The sequence below is a fragment of the Oratosquilla oratoria genome, chromosome 23 (assembly GCF_046742065.1).
Source record: "Oratosquilla oratoria isolate Oo_2021 chromosome 23, ASM4674206v1, whole genome shotgun sequence".
Lineage (NCBI taxonomy): Eukaryota > Metazoa > Arthropoda > Malacostraca > Stomatopoda > Squillidae > Oratosquilla > Oratosquilla oratoria.
The window spans coordinates 60,340,416-60,360,286 of NC_134799.1; the positions used below are offsets into that span (position 1 = coordinate 60,340,416).

The 19,871-nt window shown below is 37.8% G+C and overlaps 1 protein-coding gene across 3 annotated transcripts in view; it reads right to left on the minus strand.

Moving 5' to 3' along the window:
• Positions 1-1,525: 1,525 nt before the first annotated feature.
• IFT43 (intraflagellar transport 43) overlaps positions 1,526-19,871 on the minus strand; it is a 47,201-nt gene continuing 28,855 nt past the window's right edge. For 2 of the 3 annotated variants that reach the window (XM_076207144.1, XM_076207143.1), the window contains exons 5-7: positions 10,484-10,556; positions 4,362-4,497; positions 2,228-2,540 (exon numbers count right to left, since the gene is read on the minus strand). In XM_076207144.1, coding sequence (XP_076063259.1) covers positions 2,397-2,540; positions 4,362-4,497; positions 10,484-10,556 — 353 coding nt within the window. In that variant the 3' untranslated portion in view covers positions 2,228-2,396. Of the gene's footprint in view, positions 1,941-2,227; positions 2,541-4,361; positions 4,498-10,483; positions 10,557-19,871 lie in introns of those variants that run through there. The other variant, XM_076207145.1, reaches the window with a different exon arrangement.

Here is a 19,871-nt window from a genome sequence, read left to right on the forward strand (position 1 = left end):
TATATATATATATATATATATATGTATATATATATATATGTATATATAAGTATATATATACTTATATGTATATATGTATATGTATATATATATATATATATTTTTTTTTTTTTTTTTTTTTTTTTTTCTTTTTTTTACCAACCACAATGCACTTTAATTCTAAGCCATTAACATCAAGAAACCCAATGGAGACCAACATGCAGAAATTGAAACGTGGTGCGGCAAAGGACTCAAACCCAACTAGCACATGAAAGTGCTGTAGGGACTTTACCAAAGTGCATTGTGGTTGATAAAAATGTATCACTATTCACTGGGACCCATTCAATGTTGTACATATATATATATATATATATATATATATATATATATATGTATATATATGTATATGTATATATGTATATATATATAATATATATATATATATATGCATATAGTGAATGAAGGGGTGGTTCTTTCCATGACACTGTAAAGAGGAAGAATCTAAATGTGTTTGAGATGAAGTATTTAAAAAGTAGGGTAGGAGTTACAAGGATGGATCAAGTAAAAAACAAGGAGATGAAACAGAAATCAGGGTTAAAAAGAGAGTTAACAGTTACCAGAGTTGATCAAAGAATACTGAGAAGGTTTGGGTATATGGAAAGAATGAGTGAAGAAATACTAGCAAAAAAGTGTGATATGCAGAGATAGATGAGTATACTTGAGAGGAGGACTGAGATTGAGATGGATGGATGTGATGAAAGGACATTGGGTGGAAGAGGAATGTCTGTCAAGCATGGAAGGGAAAGGTTAAAAGATAAGTGTGAGTGAAGAGGGGTTGTAAATGGATAAGAAATTGATACGGGCCAAAGAGATTTCATCTTGTCTGCTGTGTAAATTCTCAAGTGGATGGGGGAGGGTCACCATGTATTGAGGCAGCGTGGGTAACCCAGTTTCAGTTGTCTGACCCGGCTGTGGAGGTACTATGTTGTATTGCCTCTGATCTGAATAGTGGGAAGGAGAACTAAGATAGAAGAGACAACAAATGGGTTTGGATAAGTGTGAAATGGGTCAAGGATCTCTGACTTGGCCACCCCCTTATAAGAGGGAAAGGTCCTTTTGGTATATGTATGCATATAAAATATGAAATTGGTCAACACAGAGAGTAGTATCAGATTTATATTCCTGATAAAGATCTATCATGAAACAATAACAAATACTTAATCTCACATTTTAACCCCTTCCATACGGTGCCGCACACGTAGGCGTCATGGGGAGCGAGTGTATTCGCGAGGCTGCCATATCGGCGTCTTGATTATATTTATTGTAGTTGCCCCTCCATAATGACATTCTTTCTAATTCTTTTGTAATCGCATTTTCTATGGTTATCAAAATTCACGGGTGAAGAGAGAACGATCGATATAAGCGGTGACTATATTTTATGATGCGAGTATTATTACGACACGTCGTACGGCTGGCATTGGCTGCTGCCACCGAGATCTAAGTCCATGACGCCTACGTGTGCGGCACCGTATGGAAGGGGTTAAGAGATTTTTTATGTACTATATTTCATCCCTAATAACAACCAGCTCTTTTATCATTGGGGGCCATATTATAATCAAATGATGGAGTCATGGAGGTGGTAAAGGAGAGATACAAGGAGGGTAGCAGAAAGGAAAAAGAAATTTAAAAGTGATCAGCAATCTATTTTGAATGGTGATTGATCTCCAATTATAAAAGAATGCTGCATTAATCTGGTCAGTAGGGGTTACTAAAGTCCCTTGAATATTGAATGAATAAAACCTAGGCACTAAATATCCCATTTGGGCAGATTTTCAAGGTTAAATACACAAGTTTCAAGGTGTTTTTTCCCTGTCTGTAGTCTCTTCCACAGGTTCCCACTCTGTTATCAGCTCAGAAGAAACCTCTGTAAAAAGTGTGTCCCAACTCCATGGAACATCAGGCTGCAATACAAGGGGTAAATTACAATGAAGTTTACGGCAATTGTTTTTCAATATTTCTTAGATTAATTTTAAATGTTCCTAATATTCAAGTACATGCATGAATCCTGGAATTCTTTTGATACATTAATTAATATAAAAAAAAACATAAACCAAAAACACAATTATGTAATTATGATGGAAGTTGAAAAAAAAATAAAAGTGTGCACATATGAAGATATCAAAAGCTTAGGACAATTAAACAAAAAACCATAAAGAAATATATTACATTTATGTAAATACAATTAGGTAAACACACACACAGCAAATTAATAGTGGAAGGTGAGGTCTTTGAAGGGGCCTCAGCTCAGGCAGAAATAACATATGAAAGTTTCCAATTGGTCTTCACATAAGAGAGCAATTTTTCAGAGGGGAGCAAAAATCCAGGTTTAGAAGATATAGTTGAAAAGAGGGAAGTGCTCAATCTTTTGGGATCATTGAGTGTGACAAAAGATTGAGGACACTGCTGCTTGCCAGACCCCCTGATGTTCCATCCCTATGAATCCTCTCTCCCTTGAGATGGCAGCCCATCTGGCCAGGCTGCAGTGCTACCATCAAGCCTTTCTAAATTACCAGATTTGAATGGATGAACACATGGTAGATATCTGTCTTGGATGTAACACTTCACCCTATGCTATTCAACACATTATGGAAGACTGCATTGTACACAATTACACATACCAACACACATATACTCTATATGGGATTAATGGGATAACTCAGTTTCAGCCATGGCATTCCTCAGGGAGACAAGACTGCTTGGCCAGACAGCTTAGGGAATATCATCATCATCTCAGCACCTCTGGGATTAGGGGTTGTCTTTGTCCTCCACCATGCAGTTTGGGTCAAAGGCAATGTAATAAGGCACAGTAGGTCCCAATAACCAAATTTGATTTACCACCACCATTTCACCATATGGTAACCACCAACTCTCACCTCCAAATCCACTCAAAAAAAAGTATGGAACAGATGAGAATATCCCTTTGGCCACTATCACCCTTTCTTCCATCCACAATCTCCCTTCATTCACTCCTATATTTTACACTCCCCTTTCCCTTCTTGACAGACATTCTTTGTGCATCCATGACCCCCTTCACCCCATTTATCCATCTCATTCTTGGTCTTCATCTCAAGTTCACTCCATCCACTTCTGCTTTCTAAACTTCTTTATTAGTCTTTCCTCATTCAGTCTTTCCATATGCCCAAACCACCTTGTCTAACAGCTCTGTCTGTTCTCTGCCTAATAAAAATTCATTTTTATCTATTTTTGTGACATCTATCATATTTATCGAACATTTAATTCAAAATATATTCAGGTTTTTCCTCTCTGTCCCTCTCACATTCCAAATCTGCTCCATACAGTGCCATGGGTACAATTATCACTTCATACAACTTTCCCTTTCCACTTATCTCGAAATACTTATTTCTTATACCACTTTCATTCCACCCAACCATTTACTTGTTTCCTTTAATATACTTGTATAAGGGACCAGCAACTGGCATCTGCACAAGGTGGTCCCATGAGTAGGATATCAGATAGAATCTTTACCTGTGGCACCCATCTTAACCTGCCAACTTCTTCACTTCCATCTGAAGATGCAGCCCCAAGGGGCTGTCTTTGGATAGGACCCAAGCTTTCTCATTATCACATTTGTATTCCCTCCAAATCTAAACACAGGGAGAGCTGACAAGTGGTGACTGCTACTCTCCTATTACTTTCAGCTGGTGGCATGAAAACACTCCCAAACTAATACAACACAGACATCAGTCCAAGGGTTCTTCACAAAGAAATTTATGAAATGCCCTGAAGGCCACTGCCAGCTGCTGTAAGACTGTAGGTTTCCTGTCAGTTAAACTCAGGCAAAAACTGGAATTCATCTCCACATTCACTCCTATGCTCACCACTACATGTGGTCCCAAATGATTAAAAATCCCTGCTTCCTCAAGATTCTTATCCTTCACAATCACACTTAACTTACCACCATCACCATTTTTTGTATGTCCTACTGCATCACTTTAGCTCTATTCACTCACAAATTTCTTCTCTCATATACCTTTCCAAACTTAGGCACCAACTACTTCAGTCTCTCTTCGATTTGACTACAAGTGAATTGTCATCTACAAATAACACTTGGTTCACTTATCATGTCCTTCTATTCTCACCCACCAACTCCTAAGTACTGCCTAGTACTCTTGCATTCATGTCCACAAAGATTCATTATCAATCCTAACATATACTTTATCAAAGTTCATGAAAGCCTAAAAATATTCTCACCATCTACTAAATATTTCTCACACACCTGTTTTGCCAAACCTACATTGCTCTTCCCCCAACCCTTTTGTCTTTTAATCCTCTCACAACTATTAAATGTAAAAAAGACAAACCTCTCTGACATCAGCCTCATTGGCAAGACCTTGAGTAAGAAGGCGCAGGTCAATGTCATCTAAAGTTGAGAAGGCTGCATGACGAAGGAGATCCGAGTCAAGTTCTTTGTATGTTGCAACACGATTCACTGCAACACTGCATTATGGTGAAAAGTGTTACATGTGACATAAAGAGAAATATGTAAATACAAGTACCTCCTTCCATCCTTAGTGGAAAAGCAAACTCCATGTATTAGAGGAGGAGCATGTACTGGACTGATCTAGATTATACAGACAAGATGATAAAATTTTTAGTTCTTTAATTTTCCTTTACATCCACCAAATCAATAATGTTATGATATAAATGATTTTGAATCACAGTAACTTTTAGAAATATATAGAAAAAGTTTTGGTCATTGCATGACAACTGTACAAATGCAAATAGATTTGGTATTGTACTGGTAATAATCAGTGTTTCTATCCTTGGTGACAATATCACATCAAAGAGGTGGAGTCATAGAGGTGGTAAAGGAGATTTATGGATAGCAGAAAAAGGTGATGTGCAATCAATACTTTAGAGACTGTTTTGGGGGTGTCTCTACAGTCTAGAGCCACACATAATTTGTTTGTCAAAACTTAAAATATCTACTCATACATGAATAATGATACTTTTGTCTACTGCTGTTCCTTAAATCTATTTTTACCACTTCCTGATTCCCCAGTGGTATTTACTTAGTTGTATTATACAAGAAGGGAGCTATGCTCGTGGTGACCTGTCTTTGTATCTTTCAGCATCAAGTTTTTTCTTAAAATCTTGAATAGTGTTTGCACACACCGTTTCCATATCTAATTTATTCCAGGTATCCACCACTCTATGTGGGAAGCTTTTTTTTTCAGATCTCTTCCATAGTTATCCTTTTTGAGTTTCTCTTCATGTCCTCTTGTTTTTCCGTTGTCCCATTTTCATAAATAATTTCTATCTAGGATTTCCATTCCTTTCATGATTCTATAGTCAGTAGATCTCCTCTTTCTCTACTTAGTTCCAGAGTTGGTAGTTCCAATTTGGACAATATTTGTTTGTATGTTAATTTGGAGAGAGTTGGTGCCAACTTTGTCGTTGCTCTTTATATTCTTTCTAATTTCTTTATATTCTTTTTAGTACTGGGTGTCCATAGTATTGCTGCATACTCCAGTTTTGGGCTTATTAGTGTAACTAATATTTTTTTAAGGGTTTCCTCATCCAAGTAGGCAAATGCCACTTTCTTTGACCTTAACCTCTTCCATACAGTGACGCCTACATAGGCGTCATGAGGAGCAAGTGGGTACGCGAGGATGCCGACGTTGGCGTCTTGATTATATTTATTGTAGTCGTACCTGTGTGACCCAAATACTCTATAAACTGGCTTCACCATATTTTCTATGGTTATCAAAATTCACGGGTGAAAGAGAACGCGATAGAGCAGTGACTTTATTTTTTATAATACGAGTATTATGACGCAACATCGCACGTCTGGCAGGTAATGCTGCCAGATGTGCGATGTGGCCCGTATTGAAGGGGTTAACCACTTCACTACGGGACTTAAATCTCGCGGGCAGCAGCCAATGCCAGCCGTACGACGTGTCGTAATAATACTCGCATCATAAAATATAGTCACCACTTATATCGATCGTTCTCTCTTTCACCCGCGAATTTTGAAAACCACAGAGAATGGGATTCAGGGCACATTTGGGAGAATGTAAAAACACAGGGGCGACTACAATAAATATAATCAAGACGCCGATATGGCAGCGTTGCGAATCCACTTGCTCCTCATGACGCCTACGTAGGCGGCACCGTATGGAAGGGGTTAATAGGTTGAAGGTTTCTTCGACTATTTTATTGTTTGTCCAGTGTCATGTTTTTGCCGATTATTACTCCAAAATCTCTTTCCGAGTTCACTTTTTTTACTTTATCTTCACCAATTTTATAATTTCTTGTTATTCTATTTTTGCCTTTTCTAAACTCCATTATACTACATTTCTTGATATTGAAGTTTACTTCCCACTTTTGAGTCCATTTCCACATTTTGTCCAGGTCTAACTGTAATGATTCACAATCCTCCTCTGTTCTTACTTTCTTTAGTATTTTTGCATCATCTGCAAAGAAATTCATATAACACTCTACTCCTTCATCCATGTCATTTATATATATGGCAAACATGACTGGAGCCAGTACCAAACCTTGCAGGACACCACTTATCATTTCTTCCCAATTCGAGTATTTGTCTCTAATTACTACCCTCATTTTTCTCCCAGTCAGGAAGTCTTCCATCCATTCCAATAATTTTCCTCTGATGCCACTTATTGATTCTATTTTTCTTATTAGTTTTTTGTGTGGTACCTTATCAAATGCTTTTGTAGGTCTAGAAAGGCACAGTCTGCCCATCTATCCCTTTCTTGTATTATTTCTATTAGTCTCATATAGAAGCAGATCAGGTTTGTTATACATGATATTCCTTGTCTAAATCCAAATTGATTTGGATTCAGTATAATTTTTTCTTCCAGATGTTTAACCTATCTACTTTTGGTACAATATTTGCATTTTTCCAGTCCTGTGGTACCTTTCTTTCTTTGAGTATTTAATTATATTGTATATTTTGTCCATCAACTCCTCTATACATTCTTTCAGTATCCAATTTGCAATTTCATCCAGACCATGTGGTTTTCTGACATCAAGGTTTTTTATTTGGTTGCTGATCTCCTGTGTTAGTTTATCCTTTATTAGGGGGGGGAGATTTCTCTCTCTATTCCCTCACAGTTAGGTGACTTTTCAATTGTGAATACAGATTTGAAATGATTGCTCATAATTTCAGCCATTTCTACTTTTTCTGTATATTCATAATTTACCATTTACTTACCTGTAAAATAGTTTAGGTTGTTCCTTGCATTTTTCTATTATTTCTCTTTCAGTTTCTCTTTTCATCTCTGCATATTTTTACATAATAATTTCATAGTTTGATGTATGTTTGTCATTTGCTTGTTTGTCTTTTTCCATCTTTTCCAAGCTTTGTCTCTTTTATCCTTAGCTTTACTACATTTCTTGCTGTACCAGATTTTTATGTATACTCTTTCTTGTTTTGTTGTGGTACATATTTGTTCACTCCCTCATTATGAATTTCTTTTAGTATATCCATTTCTCTCCCATCCTTGTTTCTTCATTTAGGAATTTTTCCCAGTTTGAGTTATGAAAGAATTTTTTGAATTTCTTAAAATTCGTTTTGTTGTACATTAGTCTTCCTTTTCTATGTTTCTCATTTCTTCTTAAGTCCATTTGTTCTTTAAGTTTGAATTCTAATAGTACATGGTCACTCTTTCCTATTGGAGTTTTGTAATAAATTCTGTCCACAATTTCAGGTTCTGATGTAAGTACTAAATCTAGTCTCAATGGTTCTTCAATGTTTCTGTATCTGGTATTTTCTTTTATCCACTGAGTCATTGTGTATTCAATGGTCATATCAAGTAGTATGTTGCCCCGGTCTTCTCCACTCTTCACTCAAATTTCTTCCCAACATATTTCTTTTGAATTAAAATCACCCATAATTACTATATTTCCTCTTTAAGTATATTAGTTAGTTCATATTTTGTATCTTCCAACAGTTTGGAATGATTGCTTTCTGTCCAGGACTGTGTTTTGGGGGGGCACATACAATACTACAAATTTTCTACTTTTCATGTGCTTGCTTTCAACTTTTATCATAAGTGATTCTACATTGTTTTTTCCTTCTGTTATCTTTGTCACATTTAAGTCTTTCTATTCTTCGTCCAACAGTTGTATAGACCTTGTCCCACAGTATTTGGTGGCAGAGTACTTTTTAATTTAGTTTCTACTATTCCCATTAAGTCTGGTTTTTCTAATGCCAGATAGTCATTCAATTCATTCAGTCCTGAAATCATTCCATCTATGTTGGTATAGGCTAACTATAATTCTTTCCTTTCTCATCTTTTTCTGTCTGCTTTGTTTCCTTTTTCTTGATATACCATTTTCTTAGCCTCAGGTCCACTCTCAAAAAAAAAAAAAAAAAAAAAAAAAAATCTTTTCAGTCTCAGTTCTCTTTTAATTTTTTAATTTGCTTCGTTTCTAAGTTCCTTTTCTTTCTCTTTTTCTTCATCACTTGTTTCTTTTCTATCCATATATTTTTGTAATGTTCATTATTTGCTAGTTTTGTTGTTCTAGATAGTATTTCCTCTGCAATCTAAGTTTTACTTTTAGTGGCCTATATTGTTTTTCTTTTGAGCATCTTCCTATTCTATATGTCTCCTCAATTTCTTTATCTATACTTTGTCCTTCCTTTTGAATCTCTTTTAGAATTTCTTTAATGATTTTTTTTCTTTTTCTCTCTGATATCTAGGATCATCATGTTTCTCTTTAATACCATAAATTACAAGGCATCTTTTTTTTTTATCCACTATGTCCCTGACCAAATTACCTTTCTCTTTAATTACTTGGATTACCTTTACCTTAGCATTTTCCTTGACCTGTTGCTCCACAATTTCTTTAAGAGATAATTTTTTATTTTCCTGTTCTACTTTCCACTGTTTCTTTATTTCTTGGAAGTCATTTTCTTTAATCTCTTCCACTTCCTTAGTCACTGCCTGCACTTGATCCTTCATCACTTTCTTTAATGTCTCATTCCTATTCATATCTTCATTTTTCAATCTTTCATTCTCTCCCTTTATCCTATTTAGTTCATTTTTCAATTCATCTATTTCCCTGTTATTTTCTTCATTGGCCCTCCTTAATAGGGCTACCTCTTTGTACATAATTTTATATTCACTTTTGAGTTTGATTATTTCATCTAACAAGTCGTTGATTTCCCTATTTCTCATTATATTTTTAAACCTGGGTTCTCTTTCCATTTCTATCCCTCTATACATAATTCCACTCTCTCTGTCAAAACCAGAAAATATTTTTTTTTCAAACCTTTGGTACGTCTTTGGTGTTTCATTCAGGCATGTCCTTTTTGGGATCACCCCCAAAAGGTCATTTGACCCTACTTACGTCTAGGCATCTTTTTGTTGGTTCTCTGTCCTTTGGGTTTCATTTTTTTTCCTTCCATTTTTATGGGTAACTGACCGTGAAAAAAAAAAAATAAAGACACAAAGACGGTTACATTATTGGTCACTCATAGTATACTCCCTTCTCGTTTTTGTAAACAACTAGGTAGGGTTGGTTCCAAATTCGTCCATTGGTGAAGCGCTGCTTAGCATTTCAGAGCTTGTTTTCCGTATGTCTTACTTCAACTGCTGCTGGTGTGTGTGAGTATTATTTCATGCTCTACCTTCATTTTATGTTATCTTAAGGAAGATTATACAAAAAATTGAAAATAAATATCAGTCAACACCAACTTGTATCTGAGTTATACATGGGCTAGCATTGTATGGGTAAGGAAATGGTGGACCAGGGGTGTTTTTAGAGTCAGTAAAAAAAAAAAAATGGATTTTCAGCATACAGGGATGTCTATTTTAAGAGAACTGTAGTTTATAACCTATCTTGTACAAAAATAGAGTAGAAAAATAAGCATGAAGACATTTCAGATTTAAAAGAATAAACAAAAATCAATTAAAAAATAAAGCCATACTACCTGATAATAGGTGAATAATAATATCTAGGACATATCGCTTGTTTGCGAAAACGTCGTCATAACTCAAAATATCGAATTTTTCAGGAGAGGCATTTTAAAGTTTCAAAACGCTCTCAATATTATAAAAAAAAAAACTCAAACACCATAGGTGGAGCATTTTTTGGAGCATCAAATACACCTCTAAAGTTTATAGAAGTTGAAACAATCATAATCTTTACTAAGTCTAAAATATTTGTTGGAACAAGTTGGAACATGTAAGGTTATGTCGTTGGGACATTTAGCACTCCCTAGCGGTCAATTTTTGAGCTACAGATATGACACTGCTACCAAAAAAATCCGTGTTTGAAGATGAATATGTCTGTATAGATAACTAAAAAATTCAGTTTTTTGAGTTATGACGACATTTTCGCAAACAAGCGATATATGAGTAAGGAAATCAACCTATGGCTATGTACACAAAGAACAAACTCAGAGACCCCCATGGAACAAGACATGAATATGTACAAACAAATTAATATCTACCTGGGAGCCTGAGCCACCTGCTGGGTGAAGTCTTCCTCTACCACTTCATCTAAGTCTGGGATGACAGGCATATCTATAAATAAACCATGAAATGTAATCCTGATGACCCACCTGCTTTCTAGCTGTTTCAATGATGTTCAAAACTATTTTTTTGTGTTCAGCATTAATATTGCATGTGTTTTTCATTTAGTGTTTCATTTTCTTTCATTATACTGTAGTGGTATAGTCTAAAGTATTGTTGCCATGATGAGCCTAGAAAGCCATGGACACACAGATGAGCACCAGCAAATGCCAATACTGTATATATGTGCTGTGACATAAAGACTTCAATAATTCAGAAAAGTTTAAAATCTGGCAACACTTCAGTGCCATAGTTGCCAGATTTTTCATTTTAACCTGTATTACTTTTGATCATCTTACTGTTCTTTCCATTATTCTTCTGTGTAGTATCATAATGGTGGAATATGGACTACTTCCATACATAATACACATACCAAGGCTTTTCCCCCTTACAAGGGAGGTAGCCAAAAAGGAAAAGGCATAAAATCATTTCCACCCATTCCATCCCTGAAATACACTCCACACCCCTCCACCCTCCCTCTTATCTTAGCACCTCCTGGATGATGGGTCATCTTTGCACCTTGTCCACTGCCCTGGGTCAGAGGCAGTGTCACAAGACACAGCACATCCACAGCAAGGCCGCTTCATTAAATTGGTGACCCCACCTCTCCGTCCCCCCATGCATAAAAGGAGAAGACGGGGAGAAATCCCTTCAGGCTGCATCAAATTTTGCTCACTTATACTACCTCACCCCCATCCCCCTCATGCATCACAACATATCCATATATAACCATTCTCCATTCACCCCTGTTTTCTGTCCTCTCCTATCCTTCCTCAACAGACATTCCCCTACTTCCATACTGGTGTTTAATGTTTCATGTGGTGCTGTTTGGATTGGGATGTCAGCCAGGGTTGCTAAGTGGGATCAAAGTTTCAGTCATTGGTTATGGTACTTGGGTTTGTTGATAATACTATCAATCTAGCTACAGTATATACCAAGGGCTTTTTCACCCCTTATAAGAGACTTAGCCAAGTCAATAGGCACGTACCCACTCCCACCCATTCCACTCCCATCCACCACCCTTTCCTCCCTCTCATCTTAGCTCCTTGCAAATGAAAGTTCATCCCTGTATCCAGTGGTGTAGTGCTGCCAGAGCATGCTTGAGCTCTGCTCTGCCACCTCTACAAGTGAATGATGCATCATTGGGGTCGAGGAAAGGGAAAGAGAATGAGGGAAATGAGGATGATGGCTTAATTGTGGGTGATTGATAGTTGGTCATCATGGAAATTATTAGTATTGCATCACTGTGACTTTAATAATATTGTGGTATGTCTTAATTTTTAAGAGTCAATAGTAGGTTTATTTTCTTACATATTTAATAGTAAACTGACTAGAATTGTGTACGTGCCCGTTGCACTCACGTGAACGTTTCCTGCCCATTTATGAGACGAACAGTGCGAGACAAAGTTACCAATCGTAGCAACATAACATTTTAGACATAAATATTCTGCTTTAGCAATAGGCAATTAGACACATATTCTTTATTCATACAATATTATACTTAGTAGTAAATACTAGGCAGGCAAATATTTATATAATTTAGCATTTTGGGGGGTTGGTTTAACGTGGTGTAAAATATTGAGTGGGCAACTTTATATGCTTCTGTATTTACCTAGTTGTATTTTACAGGAAGGGGAGCTATGCTTGTGGTGACCTGTTTTTGTACCTCACAAGATCAAATTTGTTCTTAAATTCTTGTATTGTGTTTGCACACACTATTTTTTCGTTCAATTTGTTCCATATATCTATCACTCTGTGTGGGAAGCTGTTCTTTTTCAGGTCTCTTCTGTAGCTGTCCTTTTTTAGTTTCATTGCATGTCCTCTTGTTTTTCCTCTGTCCCACATTAATAAGTCCTCTCTATCAAGACATTCTTTTCCTTTCATAATTCTGTAGATGGTTAGTAGGTCCCCTCATTCTCTTCTTTGTTCCAGGGTTGGCAATTCCAGTTCAGCCTGTCTTTGTTCATATGTCAGGTTTGAAAGTGTTGGGGCCATCTTTGTCATTCCTCTTTGTATTCTTTTTAATTTTCTTATATTCTTTTTTGTACTGGGTGACCATATCAGTGCTGCATACTCCAGTTTTGGCCTTATCAATGTTTGTAATATTTTCTTAATCATTTCCTTATCCAGGTATTTAAAGGCCACCTTTATTGATCTCAACAAATTGTATGTTTCTCTGACTATCTTATTTATATGTTTGTCTGGCGACATGTTTTTGGTGATGATTACTCCTAGGTCCCTTTCAGAATTTACTTTCTTTACTTCTTTTCTGTCAATTTTATACATACATATACCAAGGCTTTTTCCCCCTTACAAGGTAGGTAGCCAAAAAACAAAGGCATAGAAACCACTCCCACCCATTCTATCCCTGAATACACTCCACTCCCTCCACCCTCACTCTTATCTCGGCACCTGGATGACAGGTCATCCCTGCATCTTGTCCACTGCCCTGTGTCAGAAGCAGTGTCGCAAGACACAGCACATCCACAGCAAGGCTGCTTTATTAAATCAGTGACCCCACTCTCTGTCCCCCCATGCAGAAAAGGAGAGGACAGGGAGAAATCCCTTCAGGCTGCGTCAAATTTTTCTCACACATACTACCTCACCCCCCATCCCCCACCCATTCCACCTCATGCATCACAGCATCATCCATATACAACCATTCTCCATTCACCCCTGTCTTCTGTACTCTCCCGTCCTTCCTCAACAGACATTCCTCTCTTCCCCAAAGCCCCTTTTACTCCATCCATCCATCTCATCCTAGGTCGCCCCCTCATAATCACGCCTTCCACATCTGCCTTCCATACCTTTTTTACTAGTCTTTCTTCACTCATTCTTTCCGTGTGTCCAAACCATCCCAATACTCTTTCATCCACCCTATCTCCCAGCTCCCTTACCACCCCCGTTCTCTTCCTCACTTCCTCATTTCTCACTCTATCTAGCCTAGTAACCCCTATCATACTTCTCAGACACCTAATCTCAAACACATTCAAACTCCTTCTCTCTTACTCTCTTATGTTCCATGTTTCTGCCCCATACAGTACTGTTGGCAGAATCATTCCTTCATACCTCCTCTTAGCATCCATTCCCAAATGTCTATTCCTCATTACACTTTTTAATCCCCTAAGGCATTTATTCGCTTCTCTCAATCTACATTCTACCTCCACCTCCACTCCACCCTTTCCTGCCACATTCGCACCCAAGTATCTAAAACTATCCACTTCCTCCAGTCTCTATCCCTTAATGCTCACTTCCAGTCTCCTGCCACTTTCACCCCTTGTACATCTCATCACCTTACTTTTACCCATATTTATCTTCAACTTCCTTCTTTTACACACTCTAACAAACTCAGTCACTAACTTCCTCAATCCCTCCTCTGATCCTGCCACAAGCGCAGTGTCGTCCACAAACAACAGCTGGCTCACCTCCCACTTTTCTCAATTTTCTTTAACCGTCTTCAATCCCTGACCCACCACCCTTGCATTCACCTCTCACACCACCCCATCCATGTATAAGTTGAACAGCCAGGGCAACATAACACATCCCTGATGACGTCCCACCTTTACCTCAAACCACTCACTCCATTTCTAATCCTGACACACGCTCTACTACTCTCGTAAAAACTCCTGACAGCTCCTACAAGCTTTCCTCCTATCCTGTATATCTGCAAAACCTCCCATAGTGCCTTCCTGTCTACCCTGTCATAAGCCTTTTCCAGATCCATAAAAGCCCAAAAAACATCCTTACCCTTTCCTATAGCTTTCTCGCATATCTGTTTTACCACAAAAATATGATCTATGCAACCACTACCTGTCCTAAATCCACACTGTTCCTCACCAATTACTCCCTCTGTTCCTCTCCTAATCCTCACAATCAAGATCATCCCATAAGCCTTCCCAACTACACTTAACAAGCTAATCCCTCTGAAACTACAACTCACACTTGTACCCTTTTCCCTTGTAAAGTGGAACTATACAGGCACTCCTCCAGTCCTTCGGCACTCTACCCTCTCTCAAACAAACATTAAATAACCTCACCAGCCAGTCCACCATCACTGTACCTCCTTGTTTTAGACATTCTGCATGACATCCATCCAGACCAGGTGCCTTATCTGCTCTCATCATCTTAACTGCCTTCACTTCATCCTTCCTTATTTCTCCTCCATTTTCCTCACTCATCACGATCATTTTCTTAGCACTTCCCACTGCAGCTATTTTTCCCTCCCTATCCTCCTTCACATTTAACAACTCCCTAAAATACTCTGCCCATCTTCTTACTCCCTTCTCTTCCATTATCATCTCTCCATCTCCACCTTTTACCTTTTCTTATCCACTTGATTCACCTCCTCTTCCTCTCTTAATTTCTTTCCAAAACATCTTTTTATTACTTTCAAAATTTTCTGTCATACTCTTACTCCATTTCACATCTGCTCTCCTCTTTGCCTCCTTTACCTTGTGCTTTAATTCTCTTCTTTTCTTTGTACCTCTCATATGACTCCCTCGTCCTTTTCTGTAACTAATCTATGAAAGCTTGCTTCTTCTCTTCTACAACCTTCTTTGTTTCCTCATTCCGCCACTCACTACACTTCCTTCTATTTCCTCCCATCCTTCTTGTTCCACACACTATCCTTGCACACCTTAAAACTCCCTCCTTGAACCATCCCCATTCCTCCTCCACTCCTAGTTCTACTCTATCCTTCACTCCCTCCCACTCCTCTCTCAGCTTCTTCTTGTACTCCTTCTCCTTTTCTTTCTCATTTAAGCAGTTCACTCTAAGCACCTCCCTACCTTTTGTCCTTTTCCTCTTTCTCCATCTATCCTCCACTCTCAACTTACCTTCCACCAAAAAATGATCTGATATTCCCCCACTCTCTCCCCTTAGAACATGTACATCCTTAACTCTTCCTATTATACTCCTATTTACCACTACATAGTCCATTAACACTATCTACCACCCTCTCCCATGTGTACTTATGCTTGAATTTCTTCCGAAACACTGTATTTGCTATCATCAACTCTATAGACACATCTCCACCATCAACTCTCCACTATGATTCTTTCCTGGAACTCCACATTTCCCAACCACTCTGTCTATTGGTTAATTTCCTACCATAGCATTAAGGTCTCCCAATACTACTACATTGATGTTCCTCCCTAATCCCTCTATGCACTTATTTAAATCTATCCAGAAAGCCTCCCTTCTACACTCTTCTCACTACCAGGTCCATATGCACTTACAAAAACCCACATCTCCTTTCCCAGTTTCACCTTCATCCACATTAACCTTGAAGAAACCTCCTTCCACTCTACTACACATTTACCTATCTCTTCACTTACTAGTATAGCCACCCCTTCTCTCCTTCGTCTTCTCTTCACTCCTGAGAACCTCCCAACTCCAAACTCATACTCACTCTTCCCTCTCAACTTAGTTTCACTCACAGCCAACACATCCATCTTTCTTCTCACAAACATACTACCTATCTCTTTCCTTTTACTCTCATCTGTACCACATCCATGCACATTAAAAAACCCAAACCTTAGGGTACTGGTTGGAAAACTCCTAGACCCTCTTATGTGGGGCTACAGGGAGAAGGATGCCTAGTCCCAATCCCCGTCCTATATTTCTCACTTCTTATGATCCAAGTGGGAATACTTGGTGGTAGCATTCTATCCCCCACCACAGGGTAGGTGAAACAAGGAAATGAATATTCAGAGAAATGGTACAGGATAGCAACAAGGGATTGGGGGGGACAGCACAATGGAGGGACAATAGCAGTATAATAAAAGTGTCATCATTTCTCTGTGAGCAGAGTCCTCCTCTATCAAAGACATAATGATGTGTGGCTCTGGTCTGTAGGGGCGCCCCATATAGACCCTAAGTATCAACTGGATGCTACTTTGCCACAACAACATGCAGCCAATACCCCTGATATCTTATTCTTGCTTTTCCCAAATTAGATTATACTGCATTTCTTGATGTTGAATTCTACTTCCCATCTCTTGCTCCACTCTGTAATGAGTCACAGTCTATTTCAGAGTTTATTCTCTTTAATAACTTTGTATCATCCGCAAAGAAGTTCGTTACATTCAATACTTTCATCCATGTCATTCACATATATAGCAAACATTATCGGAGCTAGTACTGACTCCTGTGGGACGCCACTACTCATTTCTTCCCATTTTGAATATTTGTCTCTGAGCACTACTCTCATTTTTCTTCTGTGTAGGAAATCCTCCATCCAATTCAATAGTTTTCCATATATGCCTCCTATTGTTTCCAGTTTATATAACAATTTTCTGTGTGGTACCTTATCACATGCCTTTTGTAAATCCAGGAAGGCATAGTCTGCCCATCCATCCCTCTCTTGCTGAATAATAAAAGAAAAAAGTAATGATCTAAAATAATTTTATCCAAAGCACTGATCAGACATGCGTACACTCCGAAGACGAGAGCAAGACTGCCCACGCCAACTCCTGCATTTGGCGGGAAAGACCGGTACGACTCGCCTTGTGATCACAAAATGCTCACAAAATATACAATAACAAATATATATATTAATAAATAAACACAACAGGAAATATATACATAAAAACGCAAGAAAGGTCACCATTACATAGAAACAAATCAAATTAGTGGTACATGATCTTCCCTGTCTGAATCCAAATTGCCTCGGGTTCCGTATATTGTTCTCCTCCAGATATTTTGTCCATCTATCTTTGATGATTCTCTCACAAATTTTACCTAATGTACTCATTAGGGATACTGGTCTATAATTTGTTGGGTCTTCTTATTTCTCCCTTTATATATTGGCACTATATTGGCATTTTTCCAGTCTCCTGGTAGTTTTCCTTCTCTGAGTGAGCATTCAACTATTTTGTATAATTTTCCTGTTAGTTCATCTATACATTCCTTTAGTATACAGTTTGCAACTCCGTCTGAGCCATGTGATTTGTTAATGTCAAGCTTTAACATTTGATTCCTTATTTCATTCTGAGTAATATTTAATTCCTTCATTGGAGGAAATCTTATTTCATTTCTTTGATCACAGTTTTGTAGATTTTCTTTTTCTTTGAAGAATACAGATTTGAAATGTTTGTTCACAATATCTGCCATTTCTACATCTTCTGTGTATTCTCTGTTACCTTGATGTAATCTAAGTATTTCCTGTTTATTTTTTAGTTTGCCATTTACATACATACATACATATACCAAGGCTTTTTCCCCCATACAAGGGAGGTAGCCAAAAAGGAAAAGGCATAAAATCATTTCCACCCATTCCATCCCTGAATACACTCCACACCCCTCCACCCTCTCTCTTATCTTAGCACCTCCTGGATGACGGGTCATCCCTGCACCTTGTCCACTGCCCTGGGTCAGAACCAGTGTCGCAAGACACAGCACATCCACAGCAAGGCCGCTTCATTAAATCGGTGACCCCCCCCCTCTCCGTCCCCCCATTGCATAAAAGGAGAGGACGGGGAGAAATCCCTTCGGGCTGTGTCAAAATTTGCTCACACATACTACCTCACCCCCCATCCCCCCGCCCATTCCACCTCATGCATCACAACATCATCCATATACAACCATTCTCCATTCACCCGTCTTCTGTCCTCTCCCGTCCTTCCTCAACAGACATTCCCCTCTTCCCCAAAGCCCCCTTCACCCCATCCATCCACCTCATCCTAGGACATCCCCTCATGTTCACTCCTTCCACATCTGCCTTCCATACCTCTTTTACTAGTCTTTCTTCACTCATTCTTTCCATGTGTCCAAACAATCCTAATACTATTTCATCAACCCTATCTCCCAGCTCCTTTTCCACCCCTGTTCTCCTCCTCACCTCCTCATTTCTCACTCTATCTAGCTTAGTAACCCCATCATACTTCTCAGACACCTCATCTCAAACACATTCAAACTCCTTCTCTCTTCTTCTCTTATGTTCCATGTTTCTGCCCCATACAGTTTGCCGTTTACATATCTATAAAATAATTTGGGTTGATCTTTACATTTGTCTATTATGTCCTTTTCATAATTTCTTTTTTCTTCCCCACATTTTTTTTACATATCCATTTCTTAGTTTGGTGTATATTTTCCATTTGTCAGATCTTTTTCTTATATGTATACCCTTTCCTGTTTTTGTCTAAGTACATACTTGTCCACTCCTTCATTATAGATTTCCTTCCAAACTGTCCATTTCTCTTCCACCTTTGTTTCTTCATTATTACATTTTTCCCAATTTGCTTCTAGAAAGAATTTCCTAAGTTTCCCCAAAATCTGTTTTGTTATACATTAGTCTTCCTTTTCTGTGTTTTTCATTTATTTCTATATTTTTCTCTTCATTTAATTCTAATTCTAGTAGTATGTGATCATTTTTTCCAATTGGTGTCGTATTCAATTTTATCCACAATTTCAGGTTCTGATGTGAATATCAAATCCAATCTTGAGGGTTCATCATTATTTCTATATCTGGTATTTTCCTTGACCCATTGCATGAATATGTAATCAATGGTCATTTCCAGTAATATGTTTCCCCAGTGATCTTCTCCACTTTTCACAGTTATTTCTTCCCAACATATTTCTTTAGTTAAAATCACCCATAATTACCAGATTTCCTTCTTTCTTTAGTATTTCATTTAGTGTTTGTCTTGTGTCTTCCAGTATTTTGGAGTGTTCACTTTCATTCCATGTGTGAGTTTTAGGTAGGATATAAATCACTGCATACTTTCTATTTTTATATCTCTATCCTCAACTCTTTCTGTGATTTTTGTCGCATTTAGGCCTTTCTTGGTTAGCAACATGACTCTTCCACCCTGCTTTGTTTCTCTGTTTCTAATCCAACAATTATTTAATCCTTGGCCTATACTATTTGGTGGTAATGATCCTTTAATTTTGTCTCCACAATCCCCATTATATCTGGTTTTTCTTGTTCCAGATAGTCATTCAATTCATCTATTCCTGATATCAATCTGTCTATGTTGGTATATGCTACCTTTATTTTTTTTCCTTTTCTTCTTTATCCTGCATTTCCTTCCCTTATGTACCATTTCCTCAGTCTCAAGTCCATCACTCTAAAAAAAATCCTTCCTTTCGTTCTCCATTCTTTTCCTTAGCTTCCTCTTTTAGTGTTTTTTCTCTCTCTTTTTCCTCATCAATTTTTGTGGCTATTACTTTTTGCTAGTCTTCCTGCGTTTGTTAACATTTCTTCTGCTATCCTCTGCAAATTAAGTTTTACTTTGAGAGGTCTATTCTTCTCTTCAGAATATTTCC